The sequence below is a fragment of the Rousettus aegyptiacus genome, unplaced genomic scaffold, assembly GCF_014176215.1.
Source record: "Rousettus aegyptiacus isolate mRouAeg1 unplaced genomic scaffold, mRouAeg1.p scaffold_m13_p_2, whole genome shotgun sequence".
Lineage (NCBI taxonomy): Eukaryota > Metazoa > Chordata > Mammalia > Chiroptera > Pteropodidae > Rousettus > Rousettus aegyptiacus.
In genome coordinates this window covers 136,273,453-136,299,543 of record NW_023416295.1, presented here as the reverse complement: position 1 = coordinate 136,299,543, position 26,091 = coordinate 136,273,453, and the positions used below count along the sequence as shown (strand labels likewise).

The window sequence follows — 26,091 nt, the reverse complement described above, 5'->3', positions numbered from 1 at the left end:
TCTCTCTAGTACCTTTTGCTCAAAAATGAAATGACAAGTGTCATGAGAAGTGTAACAGGAACTGTAATCTAATAGTGCTTATTGGAAGTTTTTGAATAATTGAAAGGTCCATAATATTGACGTTTCCCAGAATAGCGCTCATATGAATATTATGTTTATTTATTTTGCCAACATTTAATAAGTACCTTTGCTAAGCAACAGGAGTAAGAGGTACACAGAGTGTGCCTCTGCAGTGGTATTTAGTTTGGGAAGGAGAAGAGGAAGAAAAGTAAATTGAATATGATGTTATATTGTACTATTACTCCAGGGTGTTTTAAGAGGCCTAAGAAAGGAACAACTTTATTCTTTCTAAAGAGTATAACAAAAACTGACCTTTGAGCTGAATGAGGAAGATTAGAGGGTGAAGGCAGGTTAAGTAGAAGAAAAATTATTCTAGGCAGGGGAGAAGCATGCCAAGGTGTGGTGAGAAATCATGGGATGCTTGCAGAATGAGAAGTAGGTGATATGTCTGGAGGTTCTGGAAACTGTTGAGGAAGCCTTTTTAAAGTTTTAGGGTTGAGACTTCATTCTTTAGGATATGGGGAACCACAGATTTTTAAATCAGATGTCTTATCATAATGAACACTCTGGCTGTAGCTCGCAGGGTGGGGGAGGTGACCCCAGAAGGAGGGAGACCAGTGTTTCACTACTGGGGCATCCAGTGGCTAAATTAAGAGAACCTGAACAAAATATTGGCAGCAGGGACAGGTAAATGTAGACACACGAGCTTTATATATTGAGATGACTCCGGTTTCTGATTTGGGCCTTTGGGTACCTGGTGGTGTCATTGACCAAAATGAGGAAGACAGGAGATAAAGCAGGTTTCTGAGATGTGAAGAACTGTTTTGGCATTTTAAGTTAGAGGTGTCTGTGAGACATACTCTTGAAAGGACTCAGGATGGAAGTGGAGATGTAGGAATAGTTTATCTAAAGGGAGCATGTTACCAGCATTAATAAATTCACTCCATGAATACTGAGCACATAGGTTGTGCAAGTTGTTCTAGTTGCTTGATGTTAATCAGTAAACAACACAGAGATCCTGTTTTTATATAGCTAATAATCCTAGTAGTGAGGGACCAATAATATGCATCAAATGTAAATTAATTGATATCTTAGATGATTAGTGGTACGAAAACAACATTTTCGAATTTGGTAGGTAGGTTATATTAAAAAGAGAATGAGGTTTTTTAAAAATCTAGAACCAGTTATTAGCAAACTTCTAAATGAAGCTTACATTCTGGACACTGTATTCTAAATCTGTTATCTACCTAATTGTGATGTAGAGGGTCCTTTCATTTTTCAGTTGTATTCTTCAGTTTTTATATCTTATTGGATCAGACAACTTTACTGGAGTACTTCTGAGACTCCACTAATGGGAGGAAGTTAGTGAAGTGATGACAAGGTAAGTAACATGATCACTTCACCGGGCATAGGAAACCTTTGTTTAAATTTAGCTGATGTGGCTTCTAGTTACAGGATGGGTCAATTTCCTAAATCTGGTTAATATCATAAACATTATGTACTACTAATCAGAAGATTGCAGTACTCATCAACTGTTTTAAAATCCTTTGAAAATTACTCGTTGCTATTTGAATTTTAGATGATATAACATTCTTTCTCTTGATTACTCTGCAATACTTTCATCATCATATCCTCCTCCTCTAATACCTTTTCCCTTTTGTTGTCTTAATTTTAAGATCCAGCTTAATGCTCATCTTCTTTACAGTCCATGTTCATTCTTTTGTATGTAATCACCAAACCGTCTTCTCTTTTACTAGCAATACAAAGTTGATGTGGAATCTTCTATTTATATTCTTGACCCAATTATATAGATTCGTTAAGGATGAGAGAAGTTTAATAATTTGATGTGGACCTCACCAGTGCTGTTTGTTGTGTGTGTGTGTGTGTGTGTGTGTGTGTGTGTGTGTTTTATTCTCTTGAATGCTAATTATTTGGCTACACCATTCTCTAATTTATAATAATAGAACACCATTATATTGTATTCTATTTTTATATTCTTTATCCTGAAAATACAGTAACTTATATAACAGTGAAGCATCATATTCTGATATTGCTGTTTTGTAAAAATAGCATAGGTATGGTAAGAGGACATTTAGAAACTACCTGCAGATTCTGTAAAGATATTAATATTTTAGTACACTCACCAGTAAGAGATAACTTAAAAAAATGAAAAAATTGATTAAAGGGGATTACTTTATAGCCTAATGTGTACATTTAATCACTATTATAGACATTTAAGTAATTTATTGTTTTTTGTAGAGGAGACTAATATCTCTTTATAAAATGAATCACCATATAGACAGTAATTGAAAATTTAAATTAAGATCTTTAAAAATTGTCTGCTTTTTAAAGTAAATAGAATTTACTAAACATTTCTACTGGAAACTGATTTCTATAGCTCATGTAAGGTCAGTACTCCATTGGGACATCATCAGGTATGGAATCAAATATGCAAAGTTGTTATAGGATTAACTGGAGGACTTGGAAATGTGATAACGATAGTGCGGTATCTAGCTGTTTTGTGGATACTATTTATTTCTTGTAGAAATTAAGTTCATTATACAGATCGATACACTACAGAAGTGATTGTTCCATTTAGCAAATTAAGTTAGGAGTTTGATACTAGAGAAGTTCACTTAAAAAAATTATTGTAGTAAAACATACATAAAATTGACCATTTTAACCATTGAGTGTTCAGTGGTATTTACATTCATATTGTTGTACAACAATCACCATTCAACACTTTGCATCTTCCCAAATAAAGCAACATACCCATTTAACTCCACATCAGATAAATTTACTTTAGGTTTTTTTCTGCTTCCATTTGTTGAAGCAGCTCAGAATTTTAGCTCTTTGATTTAATCATTAATATTTAGCTCTTCCACATACAAATTTAATTGGTTACTTGTCTCTCGATATATATATTCTAGACAATCCTATTTTGACTTCCTATATGTTTATTTCACCTTATTCTAGCTGCTTTGTTTCCAGTTGCTAGGTTTTCATCAAAGTTATACATTTTTAATTTATTGCTATTTTTTTTAAGCTATAGATTGCGGATTAATTAATTAGAGTTGAAATACTTTGCAGTAATTAAAACAAAATTGTTGTATTCCAAACTGCCAGACAGAAAAAGGCAACACGATTGGGAATAACCTATACATTTAAGACTATAAATATAGTTTTATTTCTGTACTCTCCTCCTGAGGCACTTCACGAAATCTCTGTGCAGCATCTAGGTAAACTTAGGTGAGTTTACTCTTTCAGTAATAGAGCCAAACTCCTCTATCCTTTGAATTTCTTATAAAGTGTTAGGTAGAGCTACAGTCAAGTAGATTTAGATTCACTTTTTTTTTTTAAAGGTAAGACTATTTCATAGATTCACAATTTTCATCATGAATCATACATTGCCTATTTTTTTTGTTGTTTTGTTTTTTATTTTACCTAAGCTGGTTAAGTGCACTTTATTTATTTTGGGGAAAATTTTCACTGTCTAGTTTTTTTTTTTTTTAAGTTAGTATTCTATGATTAATTGGTGATTGTCACCTTGATTACTTTTAAACATGGGACATTTAATGCCAATATAAAACTGTAGGGACTTCCAGACTAAGGGTGACAGATTTTTTTTAAATATGTAGTATTTAAAGCCAGTGTTTTTAATATTCTAGATAAAAATGGTCTGTTTAAACATCTAGTACATTCCTTTCAGAGATAAGGATAAGAAATGTCTAGCTTTCAACTGGCAAAATTTGGACTAGAATTCTTCTAACATAATTTTAGTCTTATGAAAACTAGGTGGCCTCTAGTGGTCAAAATAATATCTTCTGTTTTCAAAGGTGTGTTTAAAGGGAGTTTACTTGTTAATGCCCATAATTTTTTTTTTGTGAGTTTTATTTATACAAATAATGAAGATCTAATTATTTTTCTCCATTGGTTGATTTATACAGACACAAATCCTTATGTCTGTATTTCCTCCCCTCCTACAGGAGATTGTTGAAAACTTTAAATTTGACTCCTGAAAGGACTCAAGTAAGTAGTATAGTAGTTATTCTTACATTTTTGTGACAAGCCAATACATTTTAATAATTTACTGTTATATCTAGTTAAGAAACTATGTAGTACTTCTTTAGAATTCTCATAGTTTAATTTTCTTTCTCATTAATCAAAATCTTATTTCTACTTATGTTCTCCATTAGTTTATTAATTTATTTTATAATTTTTGCCATCACTTGACACAATATGCTTATTAAATAATTTTTAGGACCTTTAAAAACAGTTATTTTTATAATGGATAATAGAATGTATAAAATATTATGCAGTGAAAATATTTGCCCTGCTATACCCCAGCCACTCAATACTCCCCTGAGATAGGCTCTGTAACATTCTCTTGTTTATACTCCCAGAAGTCTGTGCAGATGCATATATATTTATACCCTGCCTTTTTTTCCATTACAAGTGACACCATGCTCTACATGTTAATTTGCCCTTTGCTTTTTTTTATTTAGCAGTGTATCTTGGCAATCTTTCTATATTGTTATATATAGGATTACTTTTCTTCAAAATGGTTTGCTCAGTATTCTTTATATGAATATATATAACACTTTATTCAATCTATATCCTCCTGAAGGACATTTTAGGTTGCTTTCTATCTTTGTGGTGCACATATGCAACTGTACATAGAAGTGGAATTGCCAGGTAAAAGTGTATGTGCATTTAACATTTTTAATAAATATCACCAAATTGTTCCCAGTTGTACCAAATTATACTTCCTTCATTAATGTATAAGAGTGTTGCTTTTCTTACTGTCTTCAAAGCACTTTGTATTTTTGCAGAGCTTTGGGTGAAAATTGGTATTGCATTGTAGTTTTAGCTTTTATCTTCTTCATTTTGAAGAAAGTTGAGCATCTCAAAAGATTGAGCCTTTTTTTTTTTTTTTTAAGTGAACTGTCTTCATATTATATGTCCATTTTTCTTTTGGGTTGTTGATTTTTTCCTGTGATATAATTTCAATTTGCTGCTGTTACTATTTTTCTGCATTGTGTCTTACATAGGATAAACCTTACACTTTAGACTGAAACCTTCGATGTGTTCAGTAAAGGTGGGAGAGAAGTAATGTTGACAAACTCTAACTTTTTAACTTCCATCAATTATTGTACCTAATAGACTAGTTACTTTGAAATAACATCATTAATGATATCTGATGATAGACTTAGAATTCAGGTTGATATATGCATACTGTTAATAGCTAATGTATAACTTAAAGAAATTAAAATTTCCCTAGGCATCCTTCGTTAGTTAATTCATTTTAGGGGGTCTGTTTGTATTAGAGAAAATTAAGATCGTTCATACTATGATAATGTCAAAAAATACTCTCTTATCTTTTAGCCTTTATGTTTTCCTCAGCCTACATTAACCCAAACTATTAGAATTTTATACTGCCAAAATGGGTTGACCATCCTTTTTCCCCACCCTTAGTATTGCATCATAAAGAGCCACCAAAAATCTTTTGACATGTCTTCTCTGAAATATTTTCCTTCTTCACAGATCTGTGGCCTATGCATTTGGACTTGTTGCCCTATTTTCAATGTACAAAAAGAACCCAACTAAGCTTAGTCCCATTTTTACTTCTTGCTCATGATCATCCTTCTACACAACAAGATGGTTCACAGTTTTTGGCTCAGAACTTGTTCCATGATTATTTCATGCTCTCCTGGTTCTACTCTGCTAACCATTTATGTCACCTACTCTAGGAGTTGTCAGGGTACTGCCTGTAGGCTGCCTGTCTGTTTTTGTAAATAAAATTTTATTGGAATGTGGCCATACCTATACATTTATGTACATTGTCTATTGCTTCTTTAATATTTTAGCAGCAGAATTGAGTAGTTGTCACAGAAACCTGTGACCTACAAGGCTGAAAATATTTTCTGGTCCTTTACAAAAAAATTTGCCAACCCCTGGTCTACTGTCTCTCCATTTTATACAAATGACATTTGGCTGTTTCCTGTACCCTGTTTTCATCTTCTCTCTTGTTTGCCTTATCTTCTGCCTATTCACAGATTCTGTTTTCATCTGGCCCTGTAATGTACTGCATTAGCTTCTACCCAGAATGTATCAGGCCTCTCTGTGCATCCCAAATGTGAAAAATGCTGACAGAACTTTTAATTTCAAGTTTTACGAGGGTGCCTTTGCATTAAGATAAATTTATAGCATGAAAAACAAAAATTGAGTAGTTTGTTTCAGTGTTTGCTGTGTTTTTATAGGATTGTTTTAATACCTTTTTTCAGTTAAAATGACTATTGAGCATAATATAATATGTAAGATCTAAGAATGTAGAAAAGAAAAAAAAATAATATTGTATAAACCACCCCAAGATGATTTTAAATAACTTTAAAAATAGCTTTTTCAACTATTCATAAAACGAATCTTTTTAAAATTTTACTATATGAGAATGAAGAAATATTTGTGGTCTTATGGATCTTCCTCCACACTTGATGGAAACAGTCTTGTTGAAGCTTCCTTGGAAATCCAAGGAAGGTGGGGCTTGTGTTGTTTTAAAGAAAATTCCAAAATTGGAAGAATTGCCTTAATTCTTTTTTTCTTTTGCTCACATTTTTTTTTTCTTTAGTATCTCTGGAAAATATTTGCTTTAGAAAGTAATCATTTACTTGTTCTTTATCTTCTCTATTATGTTTTTAAAAACATAATTCTTTGGTTTCCTTTTTGTTCTTTAGTGGCTTACAGAAGAGATGAAATGTGGTCTGGGGGACGATATGACTGTGAAAGGCTTCCAAGAGAACGAGTACCTCCTCGAAGTCACCCTGGCGTAAGTTGTTTCTACATTTAATTCAAAACCTAGAATCTTAAGTGAATTTGGTACACCAAAGCCAGGCTTCTTAAAGTCTTCAAGTGCTAAAAATTTACAAGTCTAGGTTGAAATATAGATATATAAAGTTTATCTTTTAAAAGTTGAAAACCAACATTTTATTTATGTAGAAAATCCATATTTTATATTTCTTGTTTAAATTTCTAAAATAGAGAGCTTATATTGAATTTAATTAGTAAAGAAAATTTTAGATTTGATAAAGGTCATTTAAAGTATTTGAGCACTTGTTGGCTGTCACCTATGTCTCTGTATTCCCGAAAATGTTTGCAAATTGGATATGTAATACTGAAATAGGGGCAGCTCAGGGGTGGCAGGCAGTCCTATTGCTTGTCTCTTTCGTCACTTTGGGAATTGGGAATTTTGAACCAGGTCTTTTCTCAAGGAATGTTCTATTTTGCTTATTTCTGTATTCTCAGCACTATATCTAGGACCTGGCACATAATAGGAACTCAGTGTTTTTTGAATAAGTATGTGCACTTTCTCCCCAAAATCCTCTATAAAGACCTAAGGGAGGGTTTGGGGAAGATCAAGAAGCCATCAGTCTTAAAAATTTTGCACAGGCCCATTCTAAGCACCGGGAGATTGGATTTGTGGTCATGGTATATGGATATATTTTGGATTCGTTATACACCATCAAAGAGAACAAATATTTGTTTATATATTGGTTATTTTTTAATTTACATATTATAAGTAAATCCTTAGATGGGTGATGTTATCTTCAAGGTTGTCATTTGACCTAGGTTACAGCTTAAGTTGGGGTTGATCTACAATGATTTAAGAAGAAAAAAATGAAAAGGCCTACCATATTTCAGAATGAGCAGACTTATTACTACATCATTTATTTCCAGGTTAATTTATAGACTTTGGTTCTAATCAAAATCTCAATTCAAATTTTTTTCAACTTGATAAATTTATTGTTTTACCTAGAACGAGTTAACAAGTGATATAGATAAATATAAGACTAATGCAGAGATGGGAAAAGGGATGACATCAAGAAAATAATTTAATTTTTAGAACCCCACCTGCTCAAGTTTATGTCCCATTAGGAATTTGTTTTTCAAAGATAATTTTCTGTGTGGGTATGTCACCAATTAGATATATAGTTGGATTTATTTTAGTTTTCAAATTTGGGGGATTGCCTTTTTTCCTTTTTTTTTTTTTTTTGAAATTTAGCACATTGACATGGTTCCTAATTGTTAAATAAGGTCATTGAGAGAGGGAATAACTTTCTTTAAATGTTAATTTATTGTACTTATACATTTAACTAGTGCCTGCTTACAAGTGATGGGTTTTATATATAAATTTCCTAACCTTCAAAACAGTACTTAGTGTTGAAGGGTACAACATTTATAGAACCCAGTAAAATGTTTTAGAAACCATAAAATGTAGGCAGAGGTTTATATACAGAAATATAATTTCAGGCAATGGGAAGTACTCATGATGAAATGGGAAAAGTTACAATATAAAGCCTTTATTACACCATTCTGCCTTTTGTGTGCATGCTATGTTATATTATAGACCATATTGCAGTGGAAGTTAGCTTAAAGAGCTGTTAAGACTGGAAGCAGAGAGAGCCTGCCAAGGGGCTATGCCAGGCAATAGAGCTGGTTTAAACAAACAGGGGAAGACTGTGTTTTAAGATGGGGTAATAAGTTATATATAATATCAATGTCATAAAGACTAATAAAGGTCCTTCAGATCACATTAGGTCATTGTTTGAGTGAGAATAGATTTGAGAAGTTTGTCTAATAGCCTTTGTTTTTCTTCGGAGTACAAGGTAGGAAGATCATTTGTTCAACGTTGAGGAGGTGGAGAGACACTTGAGGCCAGCAATGAAGTTTTGGAATAGCTATTGCAGATGTATCCTGACCAGGGATGTTTAAAAAGACTTGCTGAAGGCCAGTAAATTTGTGAATCATGAATTTTATAGGGGGACAGTCCACAGGATTATGTGTTTTATTACCTTAGGTGCCCAGTTTAGAGGTGGGGAAAGCAAGTTGTGTTGATTTAAGATTGCGAGATGAGTGCTGGACCTAGGGAGATAAGAGTATTATAGGTTCTGACCCAGAGAATTATGAGATACTATATTATGTGTTACGGACTGTTTAAGAAAGGAAGTAAGACTGAGTGAAAGTGGATTGAAAGAAGTGAGGGGCTGAGGGACTGAAAAGGCTTAGTAGGCTCAAAGACCAGAAAGTTGGGGTATGGCAGAAAGGCAGTTGATATTTTGGAATGTAGAGTTGCCAAGATGGAACAGTTCTGGGTGATTAAAGTTCAGTATATGGTGGTGAGAATAGAGGGTGGGTCAAGATAATTGGAGTGGAGGTCAAGAAAACTTTGAAGCTAGATTTTTGGATGATTTTGATTAGAGGGTCTCAATCCTTGCTGTACATTGAAATCCCCTAGGGAGCATTTAATGTACTGATGTTTGGGCCCCATCCCAGATAATTAAGTCATAATTATCTGCAAGTAGGATCTGGACATCAGTGCTGTTTAAAAGTTCATCAGGTTATTCTTCTATGCAAGTAAGAAATGCAGATTGCAGGTAAACACTGAAATCACTGATGATCATGACAGGAGTTGAGCTAAAGATGACAGGTGATAGAAGTCCTTAATGAATGAGGATATTGTGGTGAAATCTAAACAAACTCAAACTTTTTCATTTTATACCAGTTTTTTGTGTGTAAATGTGAAACAGATGCTCTTTTCCCTTTGTACAAATGATTTCAACAGCAGTAAGATAGACGTTTTATACTGCAATTGCTTTTAAAATCAGACTAGCTGTACTCAGCTGTCTCTAACTGTTTAAAGGGAAATCTCATTTCAGTTCTCTGGCTGCTTGGTTTCTCCTAGAGGTATAGAAGCCTAGATTGCTTTTCTTCATTTGAGAGCACAGAACATGCCCAGACCTTGTACAGGTTCATTTCTCTGTGTTTTCCTCTTTTAATTTCATTAGATTGGTCTCTCCATCTCCCAGTTAACCTCTTCTAGTTTATAAATCCTTATGTATTCTCACATTCCCCCTTCCTCAAGACTCAGACATACTTTTTTTTTTTCTGTTTAACTAGGCCTTATTTTGTAATTTAGTAATTTAAAGCCATCTCTTCCCCTCAACATATTGTCCCTTTGATGGCTCTTGGAAATTATACGTTTGCCTTTTATGTTACACCTACCTTTTAGTTAAATAAAGCCATAGGCGAAGGTTCTTAATATTTTTGTGTCATGAGTCTCTTTAGCAGTCTGGTGAAGCCTGTGGATCACTTCTCAGAATGACCTTTTTAAAACTGTAAAATAAAATACACAGACTTAAAGGAGACCACTTACGTTTGAATATAATTATTAAACCATTAATCAAATTTGTGATGTAATATATATTTCTTTAGTAGATCATTAAATATCAAGAGCTAGTGATAGGGATTTCATTGCTATATTTTCAAAGTAATGATTGAATGTAAATGATATTTCAAGATATTTTTATATCATGTTACTGCTGTTGCAGATACCTGGTTTCTTTAAGTGATGAAGCCACAGATATTGCTGTTGCTGTTGTGGTTAAGTTCGTTGCCTACATTTAAGCGAAAAAGTAATTTTATGTTCACATCTAGTTTCATGGACTCACTGAATCCTTCCTTGAGTTAAAGTATTTGATAAGTGACACTAAAACTAGAAATGTAAATAAGTAAAGTTATAATTTCTGACTTCGGATATAATAAAGACATAACTATTAAACACTTAAAAAGCTGAGATCAACTAATGTTATTTTAAAAACTATTGGTGTGTCATATTGACATGTACAAGAATATTCAGAAGCAGCATATTTCATGAGAATTCCAAAATGGCAATAGTCCAAATGTCCAGCACTGTAGATGAAATTAGTTGTGCAGTCATGTAACAATGAGAATGAATGCACCTCTGCCAAATGCAGTAACATGTATGAACCTCTCAAACATAACCCTGAAAGAAAGAAGCCAGACAAAGAAGTATATCCTGTGTGTTTTATATAAACTTTCAAAACAAGCAAACTAGACAGTAAAGTGGTTAATTTTGTAAGACAAAGGTGGTAACTGAGAGAGAATACAAGAAGGCTTTTGCTTTGCTAGGAATGTTGTCTCTTGATTTGGGTGGTAATTACACAGTGTGATTAAATTGTGAAAATTTATCCAGGAGTACATTTATAATTTGTACACTTTTGTATGTATGTATGTTATACCGCAATAAAAATTTCATATAAAGTTTTGAAAAGGCATATTATTTTTTTTCTAAATATATAACTTTAGTTAATTCTTGAAAAAGTGAGAAGAACCCACTATCATTTCTTTTTTTTATCCTTCTCCCTTTTGTACATTCATTCCCAATCTGATACATCAGAAATGTATTTTAGGAACTATTCAATATGACATAAAGTATGACATGAAGGGGAAACTTGAGACGATACCTACTACACTAGTATGACCTCATTAATAAAAGCAGCTATTTTGAGCTTCTAGCTTTGATGAACCTGGAAAGGTAGTTGGACACTCACATATTTTGATGACCGTATTAAATCATACAAAATTTGAGTATTGGAAAGCTTATCCTCAGTGTACAACTTGACAAATGTACCAATCATTATTTTAGTACTTTATAGCATTTTAAAAATTACTCCTGCATCAATAAGTTACTTTTATAAGGTGTTTTCACAGAAACTTTTATTTTGTCTTAAACTTGGGTAGATGGGAGATAAAGCCCAAAGAGGTACACTGCAGAGAATCTGCATAAGCATACGTACACATTCTTCTATCAGGAGGAAATTGGTTATTGCACAATACCTACATTTAACTTATAAGGCCCTTATTTTTAAAAGCATGCTTTCTCCTGTTTAACTTGTAATTTTTAGGAGCCTGATTTCTGATCTTAGCCTTTATCACGTTTTCTGACAGAATGACTTTTAGATAACCAGCAAACTTCCAGTTTGAGAGTCCATCTTGTTAGCTTGATGGAGAACAGATAGGTAATATGGAACATTGTCAATGAAGTTGCAACATAAAGTGTCCATTTTCCATTGATTTATTTTAAAATAGGGCCAAGTTTAAGGTTCAGAACTTTTAGAGTTTGTAAAGTTTGGAAATGAGGATCAAAACACTAGCAGCATGTGCTCTGGGCATTATGGTAAAATTGAGGCTGGAGGCATTGTATCTACTTCTCTCTGCCTTTTTCTGTTCTTTTAACAAACACATATTAAAAGATTTTCTAATCTTTGTAGCAGCGGGAATTGTAAAGATTGAGGATAGTGATGTCAGCAATAGTTTATTTTTTTTTTTATTACATTCAGTCAATTTTGAGTTACATAACTAGGCTTTATAGGTAAGTAGTTATATAACAGTATTTTCTTGGATTAGTTGACTATTTCTACAATATTTGCCATTGGTTATTTATCATAGAGAGTTTAACAAATAAAAACTAAATTCTTCATTGAAATCAGAACATTATTTTGTTAATTTCTGAGGAGGCCATGTAGGGAATATATGATACATATATCTGTTCCATATATTCTCAAATATAAAGGTACCCAAAACGTAATCCAGAAATCTTTGTCCAACTTGAAATAGTTGTTTACTTAATTTAGCAATTCAGTTATGTACGTATTCCATATACTACTATGGAAATATTCCCTTTCTTTCCACTTATTTCCTGAAACCCTTTTACATGTTAAATTCATGTTTTAATTCCTGTTCTCTTTATGCCTCACATTTTATATAGCTAGTGTTCATTTAAGTTTATTCATGTAAGTACAACTTTTACCACTATTTTAGTATGAAAGTTTTCAAACATACAGCAAAGTCGAAAGAATTTTATGGTGATATATTTTATATCTGTTTACTTACCACTTACATTTAGCTATTAACATTTTACGGAACTCGCTTTATTGTCTATTTATCCTTCTATCTGTCTTTGTTAATCCACTTAATCCATTTAATTTTCACATACATTTCAAAGCAAACTTTGGGCACTCCCTTTAATGACTTAAGCATGCGTATCATTAGCTAAAGTACAATTTTTTAAAAAAACTTTTTTATAATGTAAAAATTACATACATGAAATTCAGAATCTTAAATGTTTGCTGAGTTTTGATTTAGTAGTGTTCCTTTGTCTAGAGCTGACCCAGGAGATGTTTTACTTTCTTGGCTTACAGAATTACAACTTTGTTTTTGTTGTCACTATTTCCAGAAAGATATAATCAATTCTTGGCTCTATATTATATAACAATATGTCCCATGTATTTGACCCATTGTTCCCTTTGAAATGACCTAGAAACACCAATATTACATTGAAAATTCAGCGAGCGAATTAAACCAGTAGGTGCTACAATAAAAATGAATGTCACAAAATATGAAGGATCATAGTGAAGAAACCTCGAGCTTATGAAAGTAAAAGTTTACCAGCTTGTGTAATAGAATTTTTAAGTTTAGTTATGATTTGTTTGGTACTTTTCTAGTAGAAAGTATGTGATGGCAAAATGATATAAAATTGAGATAGCAAAGTAGAATGTACATTATGTGTGTGGTGCTTACCATGTGCCAAGTGCAGTTCCAGGTGTCAGGAGTAGAGCAGTGAATAAGACCAAGGTTTCTGTCCATGAGGCTTGCATTTATGCTCTTAAGTTGATTGTGTTAGAAAGTAATGGCATTGACTATTTACATGTGCCATCATACTTTGCTGGTAGGTTAGTGTGTTTTAGTTGTTTTTGACTTTTTATAAGGGCAAAAATTAAGTATGTGAAAATAGACAAAATAATATAATAAACTCTCCAGGGACAGATCATCCAAGTGGCAATTTTCAACTTATGGTCCAATCTTGTTTTGTCTATGCCTTTACCACTTTCCACTCTCAGATTATTTTGAGTAAATTCAAGATACTATAGTTCTAATGCAAGTAAATATTTCAGTGTGTGTCTCTAAAAGATAAGAATGTTTAAGGGGGCTGTTTATGTATAAAAATTTTTATTAAAAAAAATGTTTTTGTGTTAGAATGCATGCAAAGTATGTTTTAATGACATTGGATAATAAATGTTTTTAAAGAAATATGATAATCCTCATAATTTGTACCCAGCCTAATAATGAGACTAAACATTAATGTGGAAATTTTGACATAGATTTATGTATTGAATCAAACAAACCCATCAAATTTGGTGTTTTTGGTGACTAAAATGGAAGCATTTCTCAGGTAGTTATATTAAATTAGAATCCATAGTAAATTAAGAAATTGCTTATTTTGTAACAAAATACCATTATCATTTCAGAGTTCAAAATTGCAAAACTAATTTGGTATGTATCTTAATCTGATCAGATTTTCATTAGCATAAGTAGACTGAACAGTCCTTATTTCAGAAACTCAGAAGGCCTCCTGGTAGTAATTGTCTCACTGCTAAGATGACAAATATGAAAATCTAAATTTCATAGAAGTATAGCTTTCACAAAAGTATTTTTTATATGCAAAATTTTGCTTTCTACATCCTGTCAAGTAGATAAATGATTAAGTAAAATAGGCTTTTTAATTATTTTTATAATAAGCTACATATACATTAATACTAACTTTGGAGGAGCAAATCTGTAGATTCTACACTATTTTTGGAAATTATAGTAACATCCACAGGAAATTGATACATCATACTTATGCAACAATTGTATTAAATTGATTTCTAAACTTTTTAATTAATAGTGATATTGTAGATATTTTCATAATGAGCAGAAGCAATGAAAATTGATTTCATTGAGGTAAATTGAGATTTAATGTCCAAACTCAAGAATTGAAATGCCCACATTTTCAGTAATAGAAATTTTTAATTCTATTGGGTTCACTTTTTGGTTAATCGAAAATAATCCTGTTATCCTTAAAATCCTTTTCAGATGTACTTTAAAAGTCATAGTTTTTACTTCTGCTTCATATATAAACCGATGATACCATCGTTTTCTAAGATATTGCTAAAATGGAGGTTTCAAACATATCAATGCCTGAAAACTTGTGTACTTTTGTTAGCATTTAGAGAGGAAAATCACATGTTTATAGCTCAGTGTAAGGTTTGTACAATAATTTCTAACAGTGATAACATTTCCATTCAGGTCTAGCATTGCAGGTAATGTAAAATATTGTTTGAACTTTCTTAATAATGTAAGCTTTTAGAAAAGTCTGAAATCTTTGCCCCTCACTATAGATTTTATTGGAAAGAGAAAGAAATCTGTGAATGGTATATTTGTATAAGACATGAAATGTCTCTGAAAATACAGTCTTGCTTTGTCTCAGACTCCTATAGTCATCTTCATTTCCTTAAATCTTTTTATATAGCTAGGGAATTTTCTTTAAAACCAGATTCCTGTAGAGTAGAGATGGTATAATATACTTATACTCGAGCACTTTCTCAAAACATGAAGGGAATGTAAATTTGATCTTTATTTCTAGATACAAGAACTGTCATTAGTACTTTTTAAAAATTATTGTTTGGCATAAACATATAAGTAAATGTGATTTGAGTTTTACTTCTTTGAAAGTTTTACTATAAACATTTTTGAATCCTGAAATACTTTCTAGTAACTGGGGAAGTTGAACAAAGAAACAGCCTGTTTGGTTAAGTAAGGAGTTCTCCCTCCATTCATAGGTGTTTAGACACACATACTCACTTCCACATCCTTTCAAATAAGCATCTATAAACAAACAAGGATATGGTGGAATGGAATTTCATGGATTCTTGGAATTGGAGAAATCAGTGATTCTACCTTTATAACAAATTTTGAATTAGAAAATGATGAATTGTAATATTGCTAATTTTTGTTTAATGCCAGTTTTTTTTAGCAGCTCGATATTTGCTTTTAATTGTAATCTGATAGTGTTTATAAGAGTCAATTCATTGTATACTGCATTTTATATAAATGTATAAAATATACCTAACAGTTTAATATCTAACATACTAAAGAAGGAAACCATCTTATTATCCCAATGGAAAATAATTTAGTAGATCATTTCAGCTGTCAAGTAGATATGAACTATGGATTTTATTTTTCCCAGCACACTGACAAATTTCCTACCCATTGGAAAGTTTTAATAGGATGTAATAATTTATTAACTGAATAGTTGTAGTTATTAATACTAAGAAATAATTTAGGGAAATAGTTTGAGGAATTTAACATTTTACTTAGACTTACAAAAGTAGTAATCAAAATAGCAAACAATTTTTGAGCACTTAGTTTATGCTGCTGTGCTAAGTGCTTTAAAAACTGTTTTTTGTTTAGCTCTCAACAGCCCCATGGGGTATGTATAGGTATTAATTTCATCTCATAGATGATGAAACTGAGGCTTAGGATGGTAAACTATCCAGTCCTGACTGTTGGGCTTTATGTTATTTTTTTTTATTTTGTCAAATTCATATTGATCATGTCTTATACTTTGATAGCTTGACAATTTCTTTCATGTATCTCTTATCTGATATTGATAGAAAGGTAGCATGAGTTCTCAAGACCAGATTATTTGCACGTTTGTGCTTTGTTATCTCTCTAGTTCTCACTGTTGATAATTGTTTTTGTTCAGTCCCTTCACAGCTGCTACTAACCTTAAACAAGTGTTAGTCTCCTTCTGTTCAGTTTTCCAACCCCCACAAACAACCTATTGTTATTAAAACTTTAAAACACTAACATATTACTTTGAAAATTTGTTCAAATTTTATATTGGGTTTATTTTGCTTCCAAACCTGGAAAGTCAGAATCTCCTCTGTCAGTGCTGTGGAGGAATAGCAAATATTTCCTCTTCATCTTCCTACCTCAGTATTACCTCCCAATTCACTATTGCTTATGTGTAAAATCTTGTATTTCTTATTTTTTTAAATTAAGTTTATTGGGTTAACATTGGTTAAAAAAATTATATAATTTTCAGGTGTACATTACAATTTGACATCTGTATATTTTATTGTGTTTACCACACAAAGTCCAGTTTCCTTCAGCTACCATATATTTGATCCCCTTTACCCAATTCACTCTCCCCCAACCCTCTATATTTGACCCTTTTTACCCTGTCCACCTCGCTCGCCCCTCCTTCCCATCCCACTAGTAACCACTAGTCTATAGTCCTCTGGTAACAGCTAGTCTATATTGTATTTCTTCTTAACAGTATACTTTGACAGTAGATCAAAGGTGTGTGCTATCTTAAATGATTTTATTTCTAAAATTCCTAGGAAATTAGGGATTAGAGTTGCTGTAACACTCTTTTTGTAGTTTAATTTTTTATTAAAACAATACTATTGTATTTTTTCTTTTACTTATAATTGATTTTTTGCATTGCTGCATGTTTTTTATTAAACACCTGGCTTTCTTCATTGAACAATTTTATTTCCTTTAATCCACGTTAAGACCTTACTATTAGTTATATTCATGTTATCTCATTAATGCATTTTTTGTTTGTTTATACATTTACTCTATTTGATTAAGGATAAGAACTCCTATGCTTTTAAAAAACCTTTCCAAAACCAAATAGAGAAATTAGTGATTTTTATATATTTCTTTTTGTCTGTTTTAGGATGGCTACCATAGAGTAGTTAATATTGTGCCAAAGAAACCACCACTGCTAGACAGACCTGGTGAAGGAAGCTACAATAGATATTACAGTCATGTTGGTTACCGAGAATATGACGAGGGCCGCAGTTTTTCTCATGCTCGAAGAAGTGGTCCACCTCACAGAGGAGTATGTAAATTTCCCCCATGTACTAATTGTTATTTTTTCATAAGTTTAAAAATTATGTAATTTTTGAAATTTATGTGACTGGCCATGAAGGCAGTTAAATAAACACTTCCTGCTTGATGCTGTGTTGAATTGCCTACTGGAGCTGTCAATGGGAACTGGTAGTCAAGAATTTTGGGGTGCTGGACAAAGTGGGTAAGCCCTCTGGATAGCTCTATCTAAATGACATTAATTCCAAGTAGCCTGCTTTTTTATCCCCCAAGCTGGCAAGGATTTACAGAAGTAGTTAAAGGCAATCTATTTATTGCCTTGGTACTCAGTAAGTAATAAGCAGGTAGTTACCATCTCTTACTGATGTGCCCACTTATAATTATTTTTATTTTTATCATGAAATGCTGTGGGTGAGGTTGGGTTAAGGTTGTTAAGACTCAGTTTCATTTTTGTTAAAGTTATTATTAGAGTCTACTTAGATCAGAAAGCCCTCAAAATGTTGCCTATTCTATAGTAAGCACTTATAAAATGTTAGCTGCTATCATTTCTATTACTATTGCTATTATATTTTGTTTCTCTTGATCATCTTTAATAATCTATAATTATGTATTTAATGTTAGCATTATGTCATTGAGCTTGATTGAAACTGTTTCTTTATGCAATTCTTTTGACCCAGCTTGCATGTTTACAGCATTCCTCTCCTACCTAGACTTTTCTACATTTTTTTTCCCTCCCCTACTATATAGCATTGTAGTTAACAGTACATATTCAAGCATTGCTTATGATAAAATTTGACCTTACATTGGCTATTGGAATTAGTTTCCTTACTTTACACTTGAAGAAATGGAGGTAAGGTGATTTACCTAGGGTGGGTATATATGGGAGTTCAGTTCTCTTACTACTGTATCATGGTGACCCTGATAATTCTAAAGTGGTAATGAGAATATTCAATGTTTTCCTGTTGGTTTTTTTTTTTTTTTTAAATTTTGAGGTGTTACAACTTATTTACTTTTCATAGAATTAATTTTTATTTTGTTTAATTTTTAAATGTCATGCTGTTCCTTTAGGAAGAGGAATTCAGTGTTGAAAAGTAATTATGCATTATCCCTATTCTAGAAACACTGGATTTTGCCATCAGAGCCCTTCTTCCAGGTAGTCTCATGAAGAAACTATTTGGCCTTTGCATAAAGTTATTCCTATTGTGAAAATCCTGTGGCCATTTAGTGTGGAGAGGGAATTTTGGATTCATTGGACCAATTATATTTGAATCCTCACGAACATAATTTTTTCTAGAATCTTGTGGCATAAAAGTGTCTCAACAATAATTTTTTTATTATCTTTACAAATTGTGTTTGTTCATACTGTATACAACATTTTCTCTTTAAATTTTCTCCAAACAAACCCACTTGAGATCTTTAGGACTCTCATGACACTAATTTTTATCTAGAGTTCAGTTATCTAAAGCAAACTACCTACTTGATCCAGTATTTTATTATAGTTGATGAGTTTTTCTTTTGTTTATATTTAATGTTGTGAAGGAAAATGAGGAATACATTTTAGTTACATAAGAGTAGGGGTATGTGATGCTAAAGAGGGAGTTGAAAGTAGTATTTATTTTACCTGAATCAGTATTTCTGATTAATTCACGTTATATTGTTTTATGTATAATTTTAAAGTATTTGGGTGTAGATTTCTATGTAGTTCCTTTTTTTGCATCTTTTAGAATATGTCTTAGAGGATAAAATGTACTTGCTTTCCTTAATTAATTTTAAACTTTGTGCCGCATTTTGCTCTAATATAGCTTATCAGTAAGTGATGGTTCTTTATATTGTTTTTAATTATGGTTTTAATGAGAGGTAAGATGAGAAAAAAAAAACTTGAAGGAGAAAAGTGGGAACATAGCATATTCTTCATTGGGCTTGCATCTGAAAATTGATGAGAACTTCAAGGTAGAGGAACATATGCTTGATTAAATTTAAATTAAGCCTTTGTTCTTGACCAGCCCTTAGCTATTGTTATGTTGGAGTATGTCTTTGGCAATAAGGCTCGGGAGGGCCCACCAAAGAAATATTTTAAGCATTTTCATAGAGATAAATCCTACCACAGGTTCTCAGTTTATTAAATTAGTTGTTGAAATGGATAATTTGTATCATCTTTATTTTATTCCTTTTAAGTTCTGAGAAATTTAGAAAGATATTTTTGCCCCATTAATTTGGTTTTAGAGACTGATTTCCAGTAGTACTGTTAGATATATCCTACTTGACCAAAATAATGTAAACAAACATCTAAGTAACTTTTTTATTTTACAGGATGAATCTAGCTATAAGTGGACAAGAGATGATCATTCTGGAAGTCGTCAGCCTGAATACAGGTAAAAAGATTAAAATAATAATATAACTGCTTTGATACTTGACTCACTGAGATATCTGTTGTTAAAATCTAACATCAGGGTACATAGATGAAATTTTTTTTATTAGGATTTAAAATTTTGAAAGCAACAAACAGTGTATTCTTTTTGTGTCTACGTAGTATAACAGCATTAATAGCTAGTGTTCTGTCTATAGGCATTTCATAATTTATAATATATATTAAAAATATTTAAACTATTGATATCAAATTATTAAATTATTCTTAATGTGTGGTATGGATTTTAAGATATATATTTGCTTATTTAAGGCATTTTTTTCATAATACGTGAGTCATTACAGAATATCTCCTATCATAGGTATCTTCTCAATTGCTTGAGAAAAAACATTTTGTAAGGACCTCAATCATTGTGAGCTATAGTTACTTACAGAGGCATCTGCTACAATAGAGTGATAGTTTATTTTTTTTAGTGACTTCACAGTGGTAGTGTTAGAAGTTACAAAAGGAGGCTTTTAAAAATCTTTTATGAACTGTCAGAGAGTAATCTCCCAACATCATCATAGGCAAGGAGTCAACTGCCGCAATGTATCCTAGGTGCCAAAAGTAGACAACAGGATTCAGTGGACCAGAGGAAGGCAGTTATTATTTCAGCCACTGCAGTCAGCAGAGACATCCATGTGGTCGTACTGGTTCCCTGTCCTCAAGTACCACCAAAGTCATGTGATGGGCAGAGATGGTTGCTATGCACACAGTAGGATGCCCTTAGATGAGGAAGCCAGGATCAAGAGCTTGGTACCTTTTGTAGCAAGAAGAAAGCAAACCAGTCCTCCTTTCCCTGGGAAGGAGAAGTCCCACAGTAGATATACTTTGGTGGTCTTGACCTATTTAATTTGTATGTGACCACTTACAGAAACTGTTCGGTATCAGTGGATAGTTAAATCTTGTAATTTGGCATACATGACAGATATGTAAGGATGTTTAGAACTCATGACAGACTTTTTCTTTCAAAAGAAATAGTAGAATAGATGCTGAAAATACTGATAAAATTGAATTACTGTGTTAAAACTAACAATAATTATAAAAACTGTTAGCCAGCTAAGAATGGAAGAGAATTTTCTTTATCTGATAAATGGGGATTTGCTATACTGAATGGTAAAATTAGAAGCTTTGATTTTGGAATCAGAACTAATGCCTGTCACCAGGACTTCTATTCATAATGGTAATGGAGGTGTAAGTGTGAGAATGAAAGAAATAAAACTATGTACAGATGATGTGATTATATATGCAGAAAAGGCAAGAGAGTCTATACATTATTAGAACTATTAAGAAATTAGCAAAGCTCAATATAATAAAATCAACTACTAGTAGCATAAATTAGAAAATACAATTTAAAAATATTTACTATAGCATGAAAACTATAAGGAGTTAATAGGAATAAATCTAATGATAGTGTGTGAGACCAAATAGATGAAATTATGTCATCTCTAAAGGACATTTAAAAAGACCTGAATAAAGGGAGCAACATATATGTGACATCCTTGGCTGGGAAGAGACAGTATTATAAAGATATCAGTTCTCCTCAGATTCAAATGTGAATTCAATATGGTACCAGTCTAAATTCCAGGATTTTTTTACATGGAAATTGGCAAGCTGATTCTAAAAATAATACGAAGAAGGAAAGAGCCAAATTGCAAAAATAATCTTGAAAAAGATGTGAAGACTCATTACATTATATATGAAAATTTATAAAGCTATAGTAGTATAGAAAGTGAAACAGAATAGAGAGTCTAGAAGCAAACCCAGATATGTCTAGGAGTTTGTGATATAGCAACAGTGATATTTCAAATAAGATGAGGAAAGAACTCATCAATAAATAGTGCTGGGACGAACTGCTATCCATTTGAAAATAACGTGAAATTGGAAACCTGGTATCTCAAAGTGAATATCAGGTATTATAAAGATGTAAATATGAAAATCAAAACTGTCTCCTCCTCCCCAAAAAAATACTCAAACCTTTTTGATTAGATTAGCTAATGGTTTATATTTTCCCCCAAATAAACAGTTTTTAGGTTTATTTCAGTGTTTTTAAATAACAGTTTCTCTTTATCCTCTCTTTCTGTCTTTTTTAGCATTTTACATTTTCCTCTATGTGTGTATAATTTTACATAAATTATATAAATCATATTTGTGACTCCTAGTCACCACATCCATGTTAACAGCTTGGTATATATTCTCTATGTTTTTAAAAATTTAGGGTATTCGATTGTTGTTAATGAGATCATGTTATACATGCTTTTCTCTAAACTGCATTTCTAATTCAGAGACATGTGGAAATCCTTCCAAGTTATTTGGTTTAACTTTTAATTAGATTCTTTTTAATGACCAAGTAATGTTTCATGGTATAATATAGCTGTTCACCTATTGATGAATATTGACTGTTTTCAGTACAAAACAGCGTTACAATAAATTTGAGTACATAATGTCTTTATGAAACAGTACTTCAGTTTCTATGAGATTGATTGCCAGAAAGTAGAATTTCTGGGTCAAAGGGCATATGTATTTTAAATTTTTGTAGATGTTCTCAGTTTGACTTTTAAAAGTCTATAATACTTCAGTTTTCATTTTTTTAAAAAAATCTAAAATTTTAATTTGGATATTCATCTTAGTTTTTCTTTCTTTTTTATTAGTATAAGTAGCTTCGATGTTTCCTTTTAGCATTGCTGTAATTGTATCCCATTGATTCTAATATATAGCAATTTTATGGTGATTCTGAGATATTCTAATTATTCTGTGATCAGAGGATGTTCCTGGTACTCTTATTCTACTGTTTGAAATTTATTAGCCATTAGTTGATCAGTTTTCTAACTACGATAACATTGAAACCAAGTATGTCCCCTATTATCAGGATATACAGTTCATTCTATACAATATATCCATTCATGTGATAAATATTGTGTGTCTGATATATGTCAGGTACTCTTCTAGCCTTTGGGGATAAAAAGTTCCCACTTTCATGAAGCCTACATACATACAAAACAATTTTTATGAAAATGAAATAAAGCAGCATAGTGGAGTAGAAAGTGCATCTACTTCAAAACCTTCCTGTATCTTCACTTGATGTCTGGATGTCTTCAGCAAAATGCAGATTTTATGCTATCACAAAAGCTATAGCTTTTACTGGCTGGCATCTTTCTAGCTTGTAAAGTGTTCCCTATCAAGTGGGCTCATTTAAGAGCTACTACCTAAAAGACTTGGTTAATGTAAAAAAGCTGTTGTTTTAGAAAAAATAATCACTGTATTATAAACCAGGCAAAGAGAGTAGTTGTGTATATTGGTAAGAGAATAAGCTTTTGAACAATTAGGAAAACCGTGTTAGTCAGTGTTTTTCTTTTTATCAGTGGGGCATACAGTTATTCTTTGTATTGTGGAAATTAAATTTTAGAACACTTAAAACGTTTTATTTGAAACTGTTAAAATGTATAGAAATGTTGCAGGAATAATTATAGAACTCCTGTTACCCTACAGAGACCCCGTTAATGTCTTCAGCAGTGTCCCAATAATGTGCTTTATAGTAAAAAGATTTAATTTGAGTTCATAGGTCATATTTTTGTAGACCTCTTAAATCTGGAACAATTCCTCAGTCTTTCCTTGACTTTCATGACTCACTGTTTTTTGGCAAGAATATAGGGCAGACACTTTGTAGAATGTTTCTTACTTTAGGTTTGTCTAATGTTTCTTCATGATTAGATTTAGGTTATGCCTTTTTGCTGGGGCAGTCTCAGAAGTGATGCTGTATTCTTTTTATTGTATCCTGTTGTACCTGTTTTTGATTTGTCCCGTTACTAGTGTCCTTGATCTTTATCACTTGATTAAGATGGAGTCTGTGACGTTAGCCTCCTCCCATAAAATTAATAAGTTTTATGGGAGATACTTTGAAATTATATAATTATGCCATACTTCATTCTCACTTTCACCCATTTAGCCTGATTTGAATATGATACTTTTTAATGGATGATTTTGTAATTAGACTGTTTCCATATTTATTATGCAGGCATTCTGTTGTGGTGAAGAGCTTTCTCTTCTCTTCACTACTCCCTACTTAAAAAAAAAAACTTTACATCAGTGTGGACTAATGGATTACTATTTTATTCAGTGTGTTATATAATTCATTATTATTTTGATGCCCAAATTTGGCTACTGTGAATCCCTACAAGATTGCTCCTGTGTTTAAAAATTTTTTGTTGTGTGGTAGAATATCCATAACATAAAATATGCCATTTTCATTCGAGTGCATGGTTCACTGCCATTAATTACATTTACAGTATTGTGCAACCATTACCACTATTTTCAAAACTTTTTTATCACCCCAAACTGAAACTCTATACCAGTTAAACATTAATTCCTTATTCCCCCTTACCTTCAGCCTCTGGTAGCCACCATTAAACATTTTTTACGAATTTGCCTATTTTAGGTATTTCATCTTAGTGGAATAATACAGTACTTGTCCTTTTTTGTCGGGCTTCTTTTTCTTAGCATGTGTTCAAGGTTCATCCATGTTGTAGCATGTATCAGAACATCCCTTTTTTATGGGTGAATAATATTCTATTGTATGTATATACCACTTTTTGTGTATCTGTTCATACCCTAATGGACATTTGGGTTATTGTGAGTAATTCTGCAGTGAACATTGGTGCATAAGTATCAGTAGTTTTGAGTTCCTGTTTTCAATTTTGTTGGGTGCATACCTAGGAATGGAATTGCTAGGTCATGTAGTAATTTGATGTTTAGCTCTTTGAGGAACCACTGAACTTTTCCATAGTGGCTGCACTATTGTACATTTCTACTAGTGATATATAGAAGCCCAAGTTTCTCCACATTTTTGCCAACACTTATATTCTTTTTGTTGTTGTTATTGCCATCCTAGTAAGTGTGAAGTGATTTCTCATTGTTGTTTTGATTTGCATTTTGCTAATGGCTAGTGATGATGAACATTTCATGTGGTTATTGGCTGGCCATTTGTATGTCTTCTTTGGAGAAATGTTTATTCAAGTTTTTGGCCCATTTAAAATTGGATTTTCTTATAAATAGAACAACATGATATTGGCAGAAAAACAGACACACAGACCAATGGAGCAGAATTGAGAGCCCGGAAATAAATCCACATATGTATGAGCAAAGAATTTTTGACAGTGTATGTCCTCACATTCCATTATGTAGTTAATCTTCTGACCCCAAGAGTCTTTCTTCTCACTCTCTTCAGCACCTTTCTTTTGCAGGTTGTTATCACTGGCTGCTGCTTCGTTGCCGTACTTTTACCCTGTCTTTCACAGGCCTATTCCTGGGCAGTGGAACTTTCTATTTATAATTTCTCTTTTTTCACATTCCGTTTTATGTATTTCATGTTGTAGCACAGTATGTAATTTATAAATCCAGCATACATATATTAGTTCATATTTAAATGTATTTTACTAATGGGAGTGTGGAATTATTGGAAGCAACTGTATTAAATAACAGGTAACAGAGAAAGAGAATGTGTCACATTTTCTATCATCCTCATGCAAAATCTATTCCTCTCCAACCCTCCCCCCCCCCACCACCACCCTTTTCTGAGTGTGATCCTTTTCTTATTTAATAGAGCTAGAGACATGGTAATTTATCTACATTTCAAGTATATCATCACCTACTTATCTTGGTTCTGTATTTACAGTAATTGTATTATTTCTTTGTTTAAAACATACTTATTGATGAAATTCAGAATATATTAGAATTTATTTCATTTTATATTCAGGGAACGTCATACTTTTTACTAAGGGTTATTGATTTAGACAGAATGAGGTTGTTTTTACATAGTCATTTTTTCTTCCTGTAGTTATGAGATTTTAGAATAAATCTTAGGGTGGGAACTGATTTAAAGTATTATATAATATCTAAACATATGGACCAAGAGTGTCACCAACTGGCCAGTATATTTTATTTTTAAATACTGTTTTTTTTCTTTCTGTATTCACATTTGGAAAATTTAATTTGATTCAGTATTTCATACTTACCGATATTTTTTAAAAATAGATTTAATCTTTAATTTCATTACA

The 26,091-nt window shown here is 32.1% G+C and overlaps 1 protein-coding gene across 12 annotated transcripts in view; it reads left to right on the top strand.

Moving 5' to 3' along the window:
• PPHLN1 (periphilin 1) overlaps positions 1 to 26,091 on the top strand; it is a 111,203-nt gene that overhangs the window by 3,573 nt on the left and 81,539 nt on the right. For 4 of the 12 annotated variants that reach the window (XM_036236571.1, XM_036236570.1, XM_036236565.1 and 1 more), the window contains 3 exons: positions 6,792 to 6,883; positions 17,483 to 17,647; positions 19,945 to 20,006. In XM_036236571.1, coding sequence (XP_036092464.1) covers positions 6,812 to 6,883; positions 17,483 to 17,647; positions 19,945 to 20,006 — 299 coding nt within the window. In that variant the 5' untranslated portion in view covers positions 6,792 to 6,811. Of the gene's footprint in view, positions 1 to 1,366; positions 1,442 to 4,046; positions 4,090 to 6,791; positions 6,884 to 17,482; positions 17,648 to 19,944; positions 20,007 to 26,091 lie in introns of those variants that run through there. The other 8 variants (XM_036236576.1, XM_036236575.1, XM_036236573.1 and 5 more) reach the window with 4 other exon arrangements.